The sequence below is a fragment of the Neoarius graeffei genome, chromosome 23, assembly GCF_027579695.1.
Source record: "Neoarius graeffei isolate fNeoGra1 chromosome 23, fNeoGra1.pri, whole genome shotgun sequence".
Taxonomy (NCBI): domain Eukaryota; kingdom Metazoa; phylum Chordata; class Actinopteri; order Siluriformes; family Ariidae; genus Neoarius; species Neoarius graeffei.
In genome coordinates, this window is record NC_083591.1 from 15,260,975 (window position 1) to 15,281,549 (window position 20,575).

At 39.3% G+C, this 20,575-nt stretch overlaps 1 protein-coding gene across 1 annotated transcript in view; it reads left to right on the forward strand.

The window, feature by feature from the left end:
• schip1 (schwannomin interacting protein 1) overlaps nucleotides 1-20,575 on the forward strand; it is an 816,449-nt gene that overhangs the window by 159,385 nt on the left and 636,489 nt on the right. Inside the window, exons 7-10 of the mRNA XM_060905834.1 lie at nucleotides 833-971; nucleotides 13,376-13,446; nucleotides 13,637-13,717; nucleotides 17,455-17,605. Of these exons, the coding sequence (XP_060761817.1) occupies nucleotides 833-971; nucleotides 13,376-13,446; nucleotides 13,637-13,717; nucleotides 17,455-17,605 (442 nt within the window). The remainder of the gene's footprint in view (nucleotides 1-832; nucleotides 972-13,375; nucleotides 13,447-13,636; nucleotides 13,718-17,454; nucleotides 17,606-20,575) is intronic.

Genomic DNA, 20,575 nt, shown 5'->3' on the forward strand with positions numbered 1-20,575 from the left:
CTGATTGGTGATTACCACCAGACTACCAGCATCACTAGTTTGCTACATCAGCTTCAGTGACAAACCCTGCAGGAACGGCGAGTAGTAAACAAATTAATAATGATCTACAGGATAGTTAACAACCAAGTAGCTATACCAACAGCGTATCTGATCCCAACTGCTTCTACAACAAGAGGGCACAATAAACGGTTTCTTATACCATTCACACGGACCCAGATTTATCAGCATTCATTCTTTCCTGATACAATCCAACTGTGGAACAACCTGCCATCATCTACTATTGCCTGCACCTCAGTTAACACCTTCAAGAATGAGCTGCAGAGCATGATCCAACGCTGCTAAAATTAATTTTAAATGTTTTTATCTGTATATATTAGCTGATTTTAAACCTGCACATACATTTTGATAATTAACCTGCACCACATACAAGTTCGATAATACACCAGAAGGTGGCCTGAGCTTTTTTTCCGGAAGAAAAAGAAAAATTGTTTTACCATGTATTCATAGATATCACAATGCTGTATCTGAATCAGTCAATTAAAAAAAAAAAAAAATAAATAAAAATAAAATATATATATATATATATATATATATATATATAAAATTGCGTCTGAGTATTTGTCAGCAATTTTAACATTTGCTGAGTATGTAAAGCTTACCGATTCTTTATAATTGCTGATTGCTTGAAATCAGTTTATAATAGTGGATAAGTTAAACAAGATTTAAATCTCCATTAATATTAGACATTTTACTCAGATACTGTAAACTGAAGAGCTATGTTTCGTCTTCTATGCAATTATTACCATTAATTGTAAGTTGGTTTGATTGACAGCGTGCAGCCTGCCTGGCAAGACTTCCTGCAAGGACAGGATATCCTGGAGAAGCGAAGCCCTTCCCCTCTCTCACTGTCTTCCTCAGATAAGATGAGCACTTCAGTGAGCATGACCACTCTATCAGATGGCTGCACCCCTGTAAGTCCCACTCCCTGTCTCTTATTGTGTTTTTTTCTGTATATACAGTGGTATGCGGCGGCACGGTGGTGTAGTGGTTAGCGCTGTCGCCTCACAGCAAGAAGGTCCTGGGTTCGAGCCCCGTGGCCGGCGAGGGCCTTTCTGTGCGGAGTTTGCATGTTCTCCCCGTGTCCGCGTGGGTTTCCTCCGGGTGCTCCGGTTTCGCCCACAGTCCAAAGACATGCAGGTTAGGTTAACTGGTGACTCTAAATTGACCGTAGGTGTGAGTGTGAATGGTTGTCTGTGTCTATGTGTCAGCCCTGTGATGACCTGGCGACTTGTCCAGGGTGTACCCCGCCTTTCGCCCGTAGTCAGCTGGGATAGGCTCCAGCTTGCCTGCAACCCTGTAGAACAGGATAAAGTGGCTAGAGATAATGAGATGAGATGAGACAGTGGTATGCAAAAGTTTGGGCATCCCTGGTCAAAATTGCTGTTACTGTGAACAGTTAAGCAAGTTGAAGATGAAATGATCTCCAAAAGGCATAAAGTTAAAGATGACTCATTCCCTTTATATTTTAAGCAAAAACAATTTTTTTTATTTTCATCTTTTACATTTTCAAAATGACAAAAAAGGAAAAGGGCCCAAAGCAAAAGTTTGTGCACCCTGCATGGTTAGTACCTAGTAACACCCCCTTTGGCAAGTATCACAGCTTGTAAACACTTTTTGTAGCCGGCTAATAATCTTTCAGTTCTTACCTGGGGGATTTTCACACATTTGTCCTTGCAAAAGGCTTCCAGTTCTACAAGTTTCTTGGGCTGTCTTACATGCACTGCTCTTTTGAGATCTATCCACAGATTTTCAATGATGTTTAGGTCAGGGGATTGTGAGGGCCAGGGCAAAACCTTCAGCTTGTGCCTCTGGAGGTATTCCATTGTAGATTTTGAGGTGTGTTTTGGATCATCGTCTTATTGTAGGACCCATCCTCTTTTTAACTTCAACTTTTTTACAGATGGTGTGAAGTTTGCTTCCAGAATTTGCTGGTATTTATTCGAATCCATGCTTCCCTCGACCAGTGAAATGTGCCCTGTGCCACTGGCTGCAACACAACCCCAAAGCATGATCGATCCACACCCATGCTTCAGAGTTGGAGAGGTGTTCTTTTCCTGGAATGTGGCACCCTTTTTCTCCAAACATACCTTTGCACATTGTGGCCAAAAAGTTTATTTTGATTTCATCAGTCCACAGGACTTGTTTCCAAAATGCATCAGGCTTATTTAGATTTTCATTTGCAAACTTCAGACGCTGAATTTTGTGGCTAGGACGCAGGAACGGTTTTCTTCTGATGACTCTTCCATGAAGGTCATATTTGTTCAGGTGTCGCTGCATAGTAGAACAGTGCACCACCACTCCAGGGTCTGCTAAATCTTTCTGAAGGTCTTTTGCAGTCAAACAGGGGTTTTTATTTGCCTTTCTAGTGTGTATAAACCACACTTATTACCAGTACCAGAATATTGGGCAGTTTGTTTGTCCTTCATCTAGAGACAAAAGGAAATGTGCCTCGTAGCCAGAATTCACTCGCTCAGTGTCATTACCTTGATCATGCGCTCTGTAGCAAGGAACGTAACGTGATGGTCAAGAACATACAATTGGACTGAGGAGAGCTGCATGTTTATATGTGACCATGAAATTTATTGTTAAAGAACACAGCTTTTTTATATCAATAAAGCAGATAATTGCAAAGTCCAGAAATCATAAAACAGATGGCAAAACAAGAAACATACCAGAAAATAGTATATGAAGCAAAAAAATCTAAGACTACTTTTAATAAACACACTTATACTGTATAGTGAACGTCTGTAACCTGTGCAGACATTGCTGTGTGGAGGAAGAACAAGGAGATGGTTCGTTTAACTATCTGAACTTGCCAGAAGTTACCTCCACACCTCGCTAATTTTTTTTTTTTTAATTGTCTCCTGATTATTCAGAAATTGTCCTATGTAATGTGATTGTTTACACCAGTGCATGTCACACACACTGTCGTGGTGATAGGCAGCCGATAATGAGGAGTGTAAAGGTTTACTCAGCGCTTTCTAAATCAAGCTTAGCAGGGACTTCAGGTGAGGCGAAATCATTATTATAATGCAGCCGCCATCTACCGTTATCATGCTTAAAAAACACTCCATTGTCTCCTTTTATGAGCTAATAAATCCCCAAGTGCCTGAACAGCAAGAATGATTGTTTTCATTAAAAAGCATCTAAAGGCAAAGTGGCCCTCTTGTCTAGTCCCTGATCAACTGACAGGTTTATATTTCACAATTTTATAACCACCTGTTTCTATAACACACCTCCTGGAAAACCAGAGTTTCTGTCGTGGTGATTAATAATTGAACACATACAGTAGTTCCACATCACTAGGTTTAATGTGGCTGTCTGTAGCTTGGCCAGTGCCGTATTGTCATGATGTGTAACTGATTGAAAACATTATTAAAACATAAAAAGACTCCAGTGATTATTAACAAGAATAACCACATACCTTTTCTGATAATTATTCATTAAAGAGGTTCTATTGTCATGATAGTTTTTTTTTTTATACTTTCCATTTCTAGTCCCTGACATTGGGACTTGCATGGAAACACGACAGTGATATGGATTTGTACAAATTAACAGTTTATGACTTCAGAAGATTTGTATTGATTATTTTATTACCAGTTAATTGTTGCATTGGTTAAGCCGAACGCTGCAGCTGTTTTACAGCGAGTACACAGTGGAGCATTCCTTTCTGTGCTTTCTTGCTCTGGTTTATACGTAATGCACACATTTATTACTACTGAATATGACCACATAAATTGTGTTAATCCAAGGAGATTATCACTCATCCATGAGCAATTTGAATATATAACTGATGCCAGAATGAGCACTGCAACTGCAGAGCTATTAGCTATAGCCCATGTGCTCTAAAAATTATGGGCATACACTGTAGAACACAGCATAAATATTGCATTCACTATTGTTCCTAGCTAGAATCCACACTCATATCAAACTCAGCACAGAGTAGAAATAGAACTAAAGTGAAAAATTACATTTTTGGGGGGATCAGGGCCTTATGAGTCAGTGAATCAGTTACTGTGGTAAAATAGATCACTATATGCTCAGCCAAAATGTCTGTTCTGAGTGTAATGGCATCATTTGCAATACCCCAGAAATTTAGCATTTGAAATGTAAACTGACATGATTTTTTAAGCTCATGACATCATGTATACCTCTGCTTTCCTTTCTTCAGCAGCTTCCTAACACACTTGGGTAGATATACGTAGATATTTATTTCCCCTTAATTCTTTCCAAAGATCTGTGGCCAAAATAATTACTGACATAATTTATGTAACATTTATGGCTGAATACAGTCTAATTGTAATGGCTCAGAGATTTGAAACAGCTCATTAAAAATGTTCATGGTATCTATAAGGGCAAAGGGATCATTTTTGTCATTTGCCCATTAATGATCCAGTGTATTCCATTTGCAGTTCTAGGCAGTAGTGGAATTAGTGCATTTACTCAAGTACGATACTTCGAGGTACTTGTACTTTACTTGAGTATTTCCATTTTATGCAACTTCTACTCCACAGAGCAAATATTGTCCTTTTTACTCCACTACATTTGCCTGACAGCTTTAGTTTCTTTTAAGATTACAATTTTTCAGACCCTTCTTGGTCAGCGAAAACCATGTATCTCCAAATTGGATTAGTTTGAACTTGAATGTTTGTGATAAGCTGAAGAATTAAGTGTTCCTTTATGGGTTGAGAAAATTGTCCTACTTCTTAAGCTAAATAAAGCATTAAAAAAAACATCTTGGATTAGCTGGAAAATGCATTATCACAAAGATGAAAACAGGGCTGGTTTTCTGAGCTCCTGAAAAGTCGACTTTTTAGAGATATATGGCTGTCACAGGACAGTGATTCGACAAACATATCATGATGATATAAAATATGATGCTTATCTGTAGACTAAACTACCCAACAGTGTATAAAGTAGATGAAATTAGCTCAACTAAAGCAGAAAAATGCAACATACACATTAATGCAGCAGTAATATTACTCCAAAACTGTCATATGTAATAGTTACAGTGGTGCTTGAAAGTTTGTGAACCCTTTAGAATTTTCTATATTTCTGCATAAATATGACCTAAAGCATCATTAGATTTTTCACAAAAGTCCTAAAAGTAGATAAAGAGAACCCAGTTAAACAAATGAGACAAAAATATTATACTTGGTCATTTATTTATTGAGGAAAAGGACCCAATATTACATATATGTGAGTGGCAAAAGTATGTGAACCTCTAGGATTAGCAGTTAATTTGAAGATGAAATTCGAGTCAGGTGATTTCAATCTACGGAATGACAATCAGGTGTGAGTGGGCACCCTGTTTTATTTAAAGAACAGGGATCTATCAAATGATCTTCACAACACATGTTTGTGGAAGTGTACCATGGCACAAACAAAGGAAATTTCTAAGGACCTCAGAAAAAGCGTTGTTGATGCTCATCAGGCTGGAAAAGGTTACAAAACCTTCTCTAAAGGGTTTGGACTCCACCAATCCACAGTCAGACAGATTGTGTACAAATGGAGGAAATTCAAGACCATTGTTACCCTCCCCAGGAGTGGTCGACCAACAAAGATCACTCCAAGAGCAAGGCATGTAATAGTTGGCAAGGTCACAAAGGACCCCAGGGTAACTTCTAAGCAACTGAAGGCCTCTCTCACATTGGCTAATGTTAATGTTCATGAGTCCACCATCAGGAGAACACAGAACAACAATGGTGTGCATGGCAGGGTTGCAAAGAGAAAGCCACTGCTCTCCAAAAAGAACATTGCTGCTTGTCTGCAGTTTGCTAAAGATCACGTGGACAAGCCAGAAGGCTATTGGAAAAATTTTTTGTGGACGGATGAGACCAAAATAGAACTTTTTGGTTTAAATGAGAAGCATTATGTTTGGAAAAAAGAAAACACTGCATTCCAGCATAAGAACCTTATCCCATCTATGAAAAATAGTGGTGGTAGTATCATGGTTTGGGCCTGTTTTGCTGCGTCTGGGCCAGGACGCCTTGCCATCATTGATGGAACAATGAATTCTGAATTATACCAGCAAATTCTGAAGGAAAATGTCAGGACATCTGTCCATGAACTGAATCTCAAGAGAAGGTGAGTCGTGCAGCAAGACAACGACCCTAAGCACACAAGTCGTTCTACCAAAGAATGGTTAAAGAAGAATAAAGTTAATGTTTTCTAATGGCCAAGTCAAAGTCCTGACCTTAATCCAATCGAAATGTTGTGGAAGGACCTGAAGCGAGCAGTTCATGTGAGGAAACCCACCAACATCCCAGAGTTGAAGCTGTTCTGTACGGAGGAATGGGCTAAAATTCCTCCAAGCTGGTGTGCAGGACTGATCAACAGTTACCAGAAATGTTTAGTTGCAGTTATTGCTGCACAAGGGGGTCACACCAGATACTGAAAGCAAAGGTTCACATACTTTTTCCACTCACAGATATGTAATATTGGATCATTTTCCTCAATAAATAAATGACCAAGTATAATATTTTTGTCTCATTTGTTTAACTGGGTTCTCTTTATCTACTTTTAGGACTTGTGTGAAACTCTGATGATGTTTTAGGTCATATTTATGCAGAAATATAGAAAATTCTAAAGGGTTCACAAACTTTCAAGCACCACTGTAAATGCTGACAGGGACCAGATCGAGTACTTTTACTTTTGATACTTTAAGTAAATTTTGCTGATAATCCTTACATGCATTTACTTCAGTAAGGCTTTGAATGCATGACTTTTACTTGTAGAGGAGTATTTTCATGGTGTGGTATTGCTTGTACTTAGATAAATGATCTAAATACTTCATCCACCACTGGTTTTAAGTTATATATATATATATATATATATATATATATATATATATATATATATATATATATATATATATATGATCAAATATCACGTTATTATACATATAGGATACTTTTTCAATGGAATAAAAACATGTATTCTATTCCCTTCTAGTAGGGTTTCATTCATTTGGTTTGATAGCATGCAATATTGTTAGCATATCACTTATCCTACCTGTATTACGCCACTCTACCTAGGTGGAGAATGAGCGTTAAATATGGTTTACGATATTGCATGGTTGTCAAGACAACATGATGTCACACGTCTGCGCTGATGAGAATATCCAATGAAAAAGCATGCGCAGAAGCATTTCTTTGTTCGCCGGGAAAGACGTAGACCTGAAAGGCTACCAAAACTTCATTAGATATTCTTCATGCATATTTACAAGAGAAAAACATACCAACCGACATCGAAAAACTGGAAAAGAGTGTGTGTGTGTATGTATAATAGTAATGATAATATTGGCTGGCTTTTTTTCGTGGTGTAGCAAATATATTCCATTCAACTAGCATGATATTGAACTCTTCTTTGACTTGTTCAATATCAATCATGCTAGCTGAATGGAATATATCTGATATACCACTCAAAGCCAGCCAATATTATTTAAACATTAATATCTGCATTACTTTTAAGATAAATATGCTATAATCACAATTACTTGTAGTTAATTATTTATCCTAATGATTGGACATGATTTTCAGACTTCAGTGTCTGAAATGTGTTTTTGGTGCTTTCAATTATTATTATAGTGTCAGTTTGTAATTTTTTTTTTCTCTTTTCAACATGAAGCGTACTCAAAGAGATTTGTCTTTATGGGTGCAAGACACCTCATAAATCTCCCTTGAAATTCTTTCAGCCATGTTTAGCTGGCCTAAATGTGATTGAAAAAACCTTAAATCAAGGAGTAGAGAATTCATTCATGTTATAATCCATGACCTAAATATTTTTCCTTACACCCCTATTGTGTAGACCCAGCCCTATTCATGTAGACTACAGCTATAGTGTGCTCTGCATTATTTTAACAATTTGCATTAAAAAAGGGGCAGCATGGTGGTGGAGTGGTTAGCACTGTCGCCTCACAGCAAGAAGGTTCTAGGTTTGAGCCCGGTGGCTAACAGGAGGCTTTCTGTGTGGAGTTTGCATATTCTCCTTGTGTCTGTGTGGGTTTCCTCCGGGTGCTCTGGTTTCCCCCAAAGGCATACAGGTTAGGCTAACTGGTGGCTCTAAATTGACCATAGGTGGGAATGGTTGTTTGTCTCTACATGTCAGCCCTGCAATGACCTGGAGACTTGTCCAGGGTGTACCCTGCCTCTTGCCCATAGTCAGCTGAGATAGGCTCCAGCTTGCCTGTGACCCTGCACAGGATAAGCAGCTATGGATAATGGATGGATGGACGGACGGATTAAGAAAGTTTTTTTGTATGAATTGACGCTCGCTCTATTGTGAAGTGGAATGACCAGGTTATCAGATCAATGGACTTTTTTCTTCACTGATGGCACAGTCATAAAATTAGGGCTCAGATTATGAAAGATGTTCAGGGAGCATGAGGAATCATTTTCACACATGAACTAACCACCACAGAGTCCTGACCTTAACCCCACTGAAAGTCTTTGGGATGTGCTGGAGAAGACTTTATGGAGTGGTTTGATGCTACTGTCTTCAAGACAAGACCTAGGCAAAAAAATTTTTAATGTACACTACCGTTCAAAAGTTTGGGGTCACTTTGAAATTTCCTTATTTTTGAAAGAAAAACATTGTTCTTTTCAATGAAGATCACTTTAAACTAATCAGAAATACACTCTGTACATTGCTAATGTGGTAAATGACTATTCTAGCTGCAAATGTCTGGTTTTTGGTGCAATATCTCCATAGGTGTATAGAGGCCCATTTCCAGCAACTATCACTCCAGTGTTCTAATGGTACAATGTGTTTGCTCATTGCCTCAGAAGGCTAATGGATGATTAGAAAACCCTTGTACAATCATGTTAGCACAGCTGAAAACAGTTGAGCTCTTTAGAGAAGCTATAAAACTGACCTTCCTTTGAGCAGATTGAGTTTCTGGAGCATCACATTTGTGGGGTCGATTAAATGTTCAAAATGGCCAGAAAAATGTCTTGACTATATTTTCTATTCATTTTACAACTTATGGTGGGAAATAAAAGTGTGACTTTTCATGGAAAACACAAAATTGTCTGGGTGACCCCAAACTTTTGAACGGTAGTGTAACTCTGGATGGAAATAAATGTTGTGATGTTCCAAAAGGTTGTGGAAACAATATAGCAAATATATGGCAAATGCATACCATAATCAAGGCTAAAGGTGATCCAAAGAAATATTAGAGTGTATTGGGGAGTGTATATTACACAATGAAAACAAAAGTGTCTGAATACTTATTACCCTTATGCCTGTATGCCTTGGATATAAAATTAATATTAATAAGTTAGGAAATATTGTTCAGCAGTGTTGTTTGTTGGTGTGTCTGCACATGACGTATTTCTCATGGCAGCCCTCAAGCAACCATCCATTCCAATGCTGTAAATTGCTGTTGTTAAATACTTTATTTGAAAAGAAACAGATTTATCAATCGTCTTACAGGCCCTGGCAGCCCTCCATTTAAACCTCATATAAACACTCTGCAACATCTTAATAATGCCTTTCTGCTTAACTTCTCTCTCTCTCTCTCTCTCTCTCTCCTTTTTAATATGATATACCCTCCTCTTGGGGACTGTGGGTGTTGACATTCAATCAATGTCAGCATGTTCAGGCACTGAGAGAGTGTTTCTTAGACAGTGGGAGAAAGACAATTTTCAGAGCATAACTTGGCAGCATCTAGCTTCAGCTTTTCTCATGGCAAAAGGTAGGCATGTAACGATATACAAAGATAAATCGCAATACAAATTTATAATTATTTGAATTGATGAAATAAAAAATGAACTGGGCGGCACGGTGGTGTAGTGGTTAGCGCTGTCGCCTCACAGCAAGAAGGTTCTGGGTTCGAGCCCCGTGGCCGGTGAAGGCTTTTCTGTGCGGAGTTTGCATGTTCTCCCCGTGTCCGCGTGGGTTTCCTCCGGGTGCTCCGGTTTCCCCCACAGTCCAAAGACATGTAGGTTAGGTTAACTGGTGACTCTAAATTGACCGTAGGTGTGAATGTGAGTGTGAATGGTTGTCTGTGTCTATGTGTCAGCCCTGTGATGACCTGGCGACTTGTCCAGGGTGTACCCCGCCTTTCGCCCGTAGTCAGCTGGGATAGGCTCCAGCTTGCCTGCGACCCTGTAGAACAGGATAAAGCAGCTACAGATAATGAGATGAGATGAGATGAGAAAAAATGAACTGAAATTCTTATTCGGCTGCGTAATCTCAGTTTTTCCGAGCTGTAATTGTGTTGTTTAGACAGTAGAGGGTGCAGTAGCATACAATAGCAGGAATATGCTTGACTTCACTGTAGGCGGAAGTAACACAGCTCTAATGCCATGAAAACACACTCATAAAAAAATCTAATTTGGGAAAGAGCTGTTGTGCAATTGACTGTACAAATAGATTTGACAAGAAATCGGAGCTCTCTTTATACAGACTGCTGAAAGATAAAGAAAAGAGAAGCAAATGATGGTAATACAAATGTTCATAAAAGTTAATTAAGAAAAGGCCTATTTGTTCTGAACATTTTTCATTTTTGTGGCTACTGCCTCATAGAGGCAGGAGCCACTATGTCATCATGTTGTAAGAATGTAAGAATGAGTGTAACCATAGCGCACTATGCATACGCATACAGGTGTTCCTATGAAAATGTCCGGTGGGTGTATATAATTTGGTTCACCATTCGAAATAAATGGACTAGACTAAATAAATCACTTTCAGACATGTTTATGCTTATTAGCGAGGGAAAGTACGTTCCTATTTTAAAATATACTCCAGGTTGTCCCCCTTTTCCTCGCCTTCTTCAGCCAGTGGTCCCATGTGTGATGGAGATGTGACGCACTTCCGAGTTGTTACAGGAAGTTGTCGAAAAGAGTATTGAGACCACTGAGCTCTAGTGCTGGGTCTTTTCTGGGAAACAAGAGTTTCGGTCATGGCGACAGCGTGTGTATGTCTGCCTCAGTTCGGAGGTTTCAGTTTTGAAAACTGTAAGAGCAGAATAATTTAAAGTACAGACACTTGGTATATTTTACTTCTGTGATTTTTAAATTATTAATTTTTGGATTGCGCTTCATTTTTGTGGCTGCTGCCTCATAGAGTAAATATCTCATTCATTCATCTCATTATCTGTAGCCGCTTTATCCTGTTCTACAGGGTCGCAGACAAGCTGGAGCCTATCCCAGCTGACTACGGGCGAAAGGCGAGGTACACCTGTCATCACAGGGCTGGCTGTCAGCCAGGTCATCACAGGGCTGACACATAGACACAGACAACCATTCACACTCACATTCACACCTACGGTCAATTTAGAGTCACCAGTTAACCTAACCTGCATGTCTTTGGACTGTGGGGGAAACCGGAGCACCCGGAGGAAACCCACGCGGACACGGGGAGAACATGCAAACTCCACACAGAAAGGCCCTCGCCGGCCACGGGGCTCGAACCCGGACCTTCTTGCTGTGAGGCGACGGCGCTAACCACTACACCACCGTGCCACCCCAGAGTAAATATATATACTATATTTATTGTATGGACATGGTATCAGAAAACAATTTTATTTATAAGTAGTAGCCACATGGACCCATAGGGTACCTATTTTTAATAAAAGGAATGTTTTGGTCAGTAGGCAATTATATTTTACTCCAACCTTTACAAATGTGGGTAAATAATTATTGTTGGTTATAAAGAAGATGTAACAAAAGTTTATTTTTATTTAACAAAAGGGATATTTAAGTTGATAAAGAATAGGAAAATAAATGTTGCACTTTTTGGTAATAAAATTTTCTTCATTTAATATTTTTTCAAAAAATATTGTTGGAAAATCAAATTGTGAACCTAGTGTCATGAATCAAATCCAATCGTGAATTGGGTGAATCGTTACAAGTCTTGCAAAATGCAAGGTCATGAGTATGGACAAATCTGGATATGCATTCAGGACTGAGATCTAAACTGTTTATACAAGATAATCAGTCAGTGTAGAAAAATAAATATATGTTATTTACCAGCTGGGAGGTCCGTATCGTGAAATACCGGGACCGAAGTCTTGAAAGTACTGAGCGAGGCCCTCTGGGCCGAGGTCAGTATTCAAGGCCGAGGTTACGGTATTTCACGATACGGACTGACCTTAAGCTGGTAAATAACATATATTTATTTTTTTCTTTACCAAATTCTAACAGAAAACGAGAGCACCCGAAAGGGAAAACCGAGCCGAGCTGCCATTTTGAATCCTCATTCACGGCTGTAATGCAAATTGCTTCCTCCTCGGTATACAAGTGCACTTCCATGGCAGGAAAACAACTACATTTTGCCACCTATGAAGTCCCCTATTTATACAAATAGGAGTCATTCAGGATTCAGCCATGTTTTTGCTCGGCGTTAGCAAGTTACAGGTTTTTAGATTTCTCCTGATATGTTTTCTTTAATTTTGTCTTCCTCAGGGTAGTAAAACTCGCTTTCGCTGTGAACACTGTCGTTATCGCTATCCATGATGTAAAATTAATGCTATTTTGAATCCTCATTCACGGCTGTAATGCAAATTGCTTCCTCCTCGGTATACAAGTGCACTTCCATGGCAGGAAAAAAACTACATTTTGCCACCTATGAAGTCCCCTATTTATACAAATAGGAGTCATTCAGGATTCAGCCATGTTTTTGCGCTGTGTTAGCAAATTACAGGAAATTTAGATTTCTCCTGAAATGTTTTCTTTTATTTCTTCTTCCTCAGGGTAGTAAAACTCGCTTTCGCTGTGAAGACTGTCGTTATCGCTATCCATGCTGTAAAATTAATGCTATTCTCCTGAGAAATGCTGGCAAAAATTTATAAGATTTTTGATCATCTTATAAATAAATCTTGTAAAAAAAGATAAATGTTGACAAAAAATGCTACTATGTTTGTTGCTGCTGTGAACGAGCGAGTCGCCAGAGGTCCGTAACCGGGGTCCGTACCGTAGGATACGGACCTGCTCGCCAGCCAATCAGAGCGCAGGATTTGGACCACGAAAAAAATAAATACATTTATTTCAGGATGGCATTGACTCCAGAAGTTATTGATATCCAGAAGTTATTGATATTCATTACTATGAATGAGTAAGTCTGTCTAAACTTTTGACTGATGTTATAATTCCCTGGAACAAACCACACTGGAATGACATGAGCTCAGAGCTACAGTACCTGCTGAAAGCTTTCTTTGTGACAACATGTCCGTCTGCAGTATCAGGAAATATATTTATGCTCTCCCTTACTTCCTGTTGCTGTCTCACCAGGCACAAAGTAAAAATCTTGGGATCACTGGTTTTGCCTTTTGGGTATGAGCAGATTTGTTGAGAAATATTTTTTCTTTTAGGATGAAGGACGCAAGTATCATCGCTTTTATGATCATAGTGGTGATGGACTGGGAGGATTCAAGATGGAGAGGTGAGAGTTGCTTGTATCATTGCTTTAAAATACTTAACATCATAGGGGTGCAACAAATGCACAATGTAGATGACTTTTAATGTAGAGACGAAAAATAAATGCACCTTAAAATATTGTACTTCAGCTTTGTTTCAGTTTTACTCTCTACCTCACATCTTTGCCCTGTCCTGTCTGCTCTCTGTTGTTATAGAAACCACCATCACCGGACTGAGGGGGACGATAACGCTGCACATTTACAGGAGCAACAGCTGCTGATAGAGAAGGCTGTGTTGTAAGTGTTTTACCTGCCTTTGCCTGAAGGGGGCAATGGGAAAAAGGTTAGACTGCCATATACCATACTGCTGTGCTGGAATCATCTATTAATGGGGGGGGGGGGGGGGGGGGGTGTCATCAGTTCTATGAATCATCAGGAATCATCAGAAAAACGAGCCTGTTGTTTGTGAAATCAGCAGTTTCTGAAAAACTCTAACCAGCCTTTCTGGCACCAACAACAAATCATTGAGAGAGCACATTTTCCCCTCAATTCTCATATTCTTTTTTGAGAATTTTTTTCAGGGTACTATTGAGCTTAGAACCCCGGCACTGTGAGTACTAGGTACATTACATTAATGGCATTTAGCAGATGCTCTCATCCAGAGCAACGTACAATATATCCTGAGCAGCTTGGGGAGCAGTTGGGAGTAGTTGGGAGTTGGGTGCTTTGCTCAAGGGCACATCAGCTATTCCTGCTGGTCCAGGGAATCAAACCAGCAACCTTTTGGTCCCAAGGCTGCTTCGCTAACCATTAGGTCATGGCCTTCTCCTGGGAAAAACCCTAGTTAGATTCAGGTTCACTGCCAGGTGACTGGCTCTATAACTCCAGCCCAAAGCCATTCTCGGTGAACATGAAATCAGCTCTTATTGCTGTCCAAGGAGGCTAAACACAGCCTATGTGACAGAGTGAGGACAAAATAAACATGGTGATTCTGAACCTGTGCACAGTCACCCATAATTGAATTTGGTCAAGCCTTGACCATGAGCTGCAGTCAATATGAATTAGTTTTCTGAGCGTTTCATGAAGTCTGTGAGGGTGGAAGTTGCCAGGAGATAATGGATGTATTTATATTTCACAGAGTGGTGTTTATAAAGGCCATTTAAACTGGAATTATTGTTTTATTGATTCTAGACAGAAAAAATTAAGCTTCTAGTGCATGGATCAACTTAAGAGATGATGCTATGGCCTATTCTTTCTTTCTTTCTTTCTTTCTTTCTTTCTTTCTTTCTTTCTTTCTTTCTTTCTTTCTTTCTTTCTTCGCACATAGTAAAAAAAAACAATACAGGTAGTCGTCGACTTACGACCTATGCGACTTATGACCGATCGACTTTACGACCGTCTGGTTATGACTGGCAAGTGTTTCCCAGCTGAGCTAGCTGAGCGTACGACAGTTTCTGCCCCAGCTCCCGGCAGCACCTCTCGCTGCGTACAACAGTTTCCGCCCCAGCTCCAGGCACATACGCAGCCTCTCTCTTGCGCTCCCTCGCGCACTCCGTCATACCAGTTTCCGCCCCAGCTCCAGGCACATGCGCAGTCTCTCTCGCGCTCCCTCGCGCACTCCGTCATACAGTTTCCGCCCCAGCTCCAGGCACATACGCAGTCTCTCTCGCGCTCCCTCGCGCACTCCATCATACAGTTTCCGCCCCAGCTCCTGGTTTATGAAACGAGCAAATGCTCCCACCAGCCCGAGCGCTGCAACAGCTGATGATGACGTAGACGACCCACAGCCAAGCACTGTGATGCCAGCGGTCACTAAATATTGTATTTTGCTATGTTTTACATTTGTATTTTGGTATGTTTCAAACTAAAATGTTTTCTATTTTTCACACCTGTATTTCGTATTTTTTGTTTTGCACATATTAAACGAATTGTACTGTACGCAGTTTAGTATGCAGTGTTTGACTTAAACCAAATAATGAGCCAAGGTAATGAAATAAGAAAATATAGATAAAATAAGACTTTAAGATGATTACAATATCATTACACATCACAATATACTTACGTTCATTTAACATAGGCCGACTTACGACCAGATCGGTTTACGACCGGTCAGTCATAACCAAACGCAGTCGTAAGTCGACGACTACCTGTACAAGTAAAGGTACAAAGTACATGGTGGGGGACTGGAGGAAACCTAAATGGCTTATAATTGGCCCTCCCCATATATATCACAATATTAAAAACAATAAATTTACAAGCAGTAAAGTTAAAGTAAGTAAAATAAAAGAGTAAACATATACTAATTAAACATAATATCTGAGAAAATAATTAAGTTAATTATTTGGGCAATACAGCAGATAGTTTTTTAAGACATATTTAAAGTCAACAAATGATGTGGTGGTTCTGATTGAGGAATCAAGACTATTCCATACATTAACACATTTATATTGTACACTGGATTGGGCTAAAGATGTTCTAAAGAGAGGAACATGAAGTTGACTCCTTTGGCGGGTACAGTAATTGTAAACCAGTGAGTTAGGGTTTATAAATTTATCAAATGTCGAAGGGAGACTGTTTGTAAGGAACCTAAATGCAAAGAGACAAAGCTGTAGTTTGTTGATGTGCATGATATTTAAAACTTTTAGCTGCTGGAATAAGGGCATCGCATGAGTATGAAAACTAGAAGCAGTAGCTATCCGCACAAACTTCTTTTGCAAAGAAACAATAGGAGATAAGGTGGTTCGACAGGCACTACCCCACGCGATATTACAATAAATAAGGTATGGGTAAATAAGGCTGTTATAAATAGTGACGATAGTCTTTTGAGCAAGGAGATATCTAATTTTTCCCAATATCCCAATAGTTTTAGCAATCTTCTTACTTAACATGGAAATATAGGGCTTCCAGCTCAGTCTATCATCAATAATTACTCCTAGAAATTTTGCCTGGGTTTCCTGCATAAGAGAGGCATTATCAAGGACAATTTTGGCCTTCATACTGTCATAAGTTTTATTTTTATTGGTGATCACCATACCTTTTAAAGACACTAAATTCTGCAATATAAACACTATCATGATAGCACTGTGTGTTTACACACATTGTGTTTTCAGTCTATTACATAAACCTAGATAAGAATAAATGATTTTTGATATTCTGCTTAACTTGTTTTGGTATATTCTCACTTCTAAATATTGAACGGTTTCCAAAATTTTGCATCAGAATCAAAACGTTCACATTTGCAATCTTGGCGCAGGTTACACCAGCAGTGTGCAAATTAGCTTGAATCATAGTTGTATGATAGGTACTGAATTGAAGTAAATATTTTACACACTAGTAAATATCTCATTTGAAGTAATATCTATTTAAATTTGAGTTTAAACAGTAACATAAAACTGTAGCATTGTACATTTCTTTGAAGTAATTTTGTACCTTGATAATGCTATCCAGTATAATTGTACTCACATAGTTGGCAGTAACCATGCTTGACACGATACCAAAATACTAGCTGCTATGTTTGCAATAATTAATTATAATACCCACTAGAAAAAAAATACAAGTTTGATTACAACAGTTTTATATTCACACTGCACATGAAAGCTTGTTGTGCAGCACACAGTGGGTGCACTGTGTTCCTGCAAGGAAACAACCTTTTAAATTATTTTAGAATGATGAAGAATAATGATGTGGGATAAATTCTTCTTGCTTTCTGTTGATAAGAAGTATTTTTTGGAGAGACTTATTAAAACTCAAGTCACCCAGCTACGGGGTGGGGTTAGGTGGTTTTTTTTTAACAAAAAAATTTTTTTGGACAAAGATTGACTACTTTTTTTTAACCACGAGGTCATTAATGTTAAATGCTTTTGCTTACTATTGTAATTCAGTAGTTCAGATTTTCAGTGTATTTATACATATGAAATTGGTTCATATGTAAAGTCTTTCTTGCAGATAAACAGAAATACAGTACCGTACATCTAATATATGGCTTTATTTATTTATTTTATCTATTGCATTTTAATGCCTTTTTTATTTCCTAGAATTCAGAGGGCCTGGCGTACTTTGTTGGAGCGCAAACAAGGCTGGCAGGAGGAGCCGAAGAACCGCATAAATCATTTTGAGATGGTGTCACAGGAAGATGCCCTTCCCACTAACCTTCCCACTGGAGAGCTGGGTCAAAACCTCACACTGGTAGGGAACCTTGAGAGAGAGAGAGAGAGAGAGAGAGAGAGAGAGAGATATTCATCTTGTAGACTTGGGCTGGGGGATGAAGATGTTGAGTGTTCACTGGCATGATGCCCAGATCTGTAATTAGCAGCTAATTAGATTAATTTGCTAAGTAGGTTAATTGATTAATGAAGTAGTCTGTGGAGTGCAGCACCCTCGTTCCATCTGTCCTTAGAGCTCACCGTGAATTATACACTGCTCACCAACCCAAAAACACACACTAAAAATAGCAGCAGCGAGAAATCCAGATATATCAACTGAGAGTTGAAAAGAAATTAACTTGTACTGTTTTATTGTTTCATTTCTTTGGATTAAAATGAAAAATAAAACACTGAGGAGAAGATAAATAGCCTGAATTCTAGACAGATACACAGACAAAGGGGAGATGAACATGCTGTTCATATTACCAGGCTGAAGTGACTCAGATCTGAATTTTTTTTTCCTTAATGTGACAGATCTGATGCTTTCAGGGCTGTGTGGACACAGAAATCTGATCTTTGCAAATCAGATTTGAATCACTTTCATATATGGTCCTAGATTGGATATGTATTGGCCATGCAACATGAAAGAGAACGATCAGGGGTGGTTTTCCCAAAAGCCTCTTAACGCTAAGAGCATCTTAACGAGGAGAGAGAGCATTCATTGTGCTGCTTGCGCTACCATTTAACGATGATCTTTGTGCTACAATGCTTTTGGGAAACTCAGGCTACATCCACACGACAACGGCAACGAGATTTTTTTTTTAAATATCGCATCCACATGGGCAACGGATCAGTAAAATATCAGGTACATATGGCAACGCAACGCTTGCTGAAAACGATGCAATACACATGCCACACCTCTACGTGCACTGTAAGACGGTCCCACCGGAGACACCAGAACAATAGAAGAAGTAGACGCATGCGCATAAACCCCTTCTTCTGTAGCATCAGCCACATAAAGTTTTGATTATTAATCAGTAGCGTAAAACAAAAGACGCGGAAAGAGGAATGAATGGGGGTAGATGGAAGCCGGTACGCCAACATTCTGATATCCTCCAGAATTCTTTAATGGTCCGGAATAAATTGAATGCTACACATTGATGGATTACTTTGTTCTTCTACGTCCTTTTTGAGGAATGTATTGTCGGACTTAAACCAACATCTGAAGAGGTGAGATCGCTCCTTTTTTTCCCTATTTTTGCTGGCGGGATTGTTTTTGTTTTTGGAAAGCAGTGAAAATATTTTGTAAGCGCGTTTCATGAACCAAGTTATAGGATTTGTTGACAACTCACATCGAGTTTGTTACACTTCTACCCGGCGTGAAGCACTGACAGTCATGTTGTTGTGACATCATCGTAAACAAATCCGTTCTACTCATCCAGACGACTTCGCAACGGCGCCGTTGCCAGATTTTTCCACTCTGGAACCCGTTCTCAAAAGATTTCGTTTTGGGGCACCAAAAACGCCGGTACCGTGTGGACGCCAGGCCGAAACGATAAACAATTTTATCAGATTCACCTGAATCCGTTGCCGTGTGGACAGGGCCTCAGGCCAGGTCAGAATTTATGTGCTGAGCGAAATCTTCATCAGCCAGCACTAGAAGCACTAGCTGTCTGATTTTATTTTTTGCTTTCTTGGCCTGATCATGTACAGCTGGTTAACTTTTTTCTTTCCTCCAGAGCAAAATGCGAGGCATCCACTTGCTACTAGTGCATCCATTTAGTTGGTTTTAATACCATGATGTGTCTCATGAACATGTTTTTGTTGGTGGTGACGCAGATGACTCATGCAACAACGTATCACTGTGAATATGCGTGCCATTTCGTAGGACAGATGCATTCACATTACAGTTACATACAGGTCACATGTAATTATGAATTTGAAGCGTTAAGATCCGGCAAATTCAAAATCAGAATTGAATAACGAGGCTTTTAATGTGAAATGACTTCCTAAAGCTCCAAGTTAAATAAGTGGTTATGGAGGATGGCTCAGATGACACATCAAAATCAAGCGATGCATTCATGCAATGCTAAACAATTCTCTGATCAGCCAATTAAAAAAGTGAAAATGACGTGAAAAAGTGTCTATGGATGCAGGACATGACAGATGTTCTTTGCTATCTCAGCAGTAGTTTCTTTTCCACACACAATATTAACCTTCTCTCTGCTTGGAAGAATCACTGGACACTGAACAGCATTAGCCTCATTTCTGTGGAGGTGTAAGTAGCATCTTGCTTTTATTCTTCACATTACCTCCATCCGGTGCCCCCCCCCAGGGGTTACAATCTGAAAGCTGGAGATCAATGAGGGAAAGATTGAGAAGGGCTCATGATGTGCTGCTTATATTATATGAGTGTTGTCCATCCTCTTAAAGCTTCTTATGGACTGAATGAAATCAATACTAGTTAAGCTGAAGGAATGTACTGCACAGTACATCTTTTTCATATAGGGTATGTACAAGAAAACTCTTACCCCATATGCTCAGGCCCAGCGGATGATCTGATCATCACATGCATCATTTACTGCATATAAAAATAACTGTGTGCTACTGACTAAAGTATAACAGATGAATGCGCTGAAATTGACAGTTTGAACCTTGAGAGCGAGAGCAGTCACATTTTTGGCCTTTGGTTTATTTATTGCTGGCCTCTGTGATCCAGTGAGCAGTCCCTTCACCCAAATACATTATTCACACTTTATTACAGCTCTGGCCACATCTGCAGGTAGGCATGTCTTTCAGTTTGCCTCTTGGATCTTGGTATGAATCTTGTGACTTTCTCCTGGCTCCTGCCAAGAAGCTAGTTCAGAAGAATAGACCAAAATCACTTGAAGGATGCACTGTACATGAATTACATAGTGGTTATTTGCGGTTGCCAAGTTTTTACATTTTAACTATATTATTAAGTGGCTTTCATACTGGTGAAGCTTTGAATAGTTAGTAAGTTTTCTGTCAT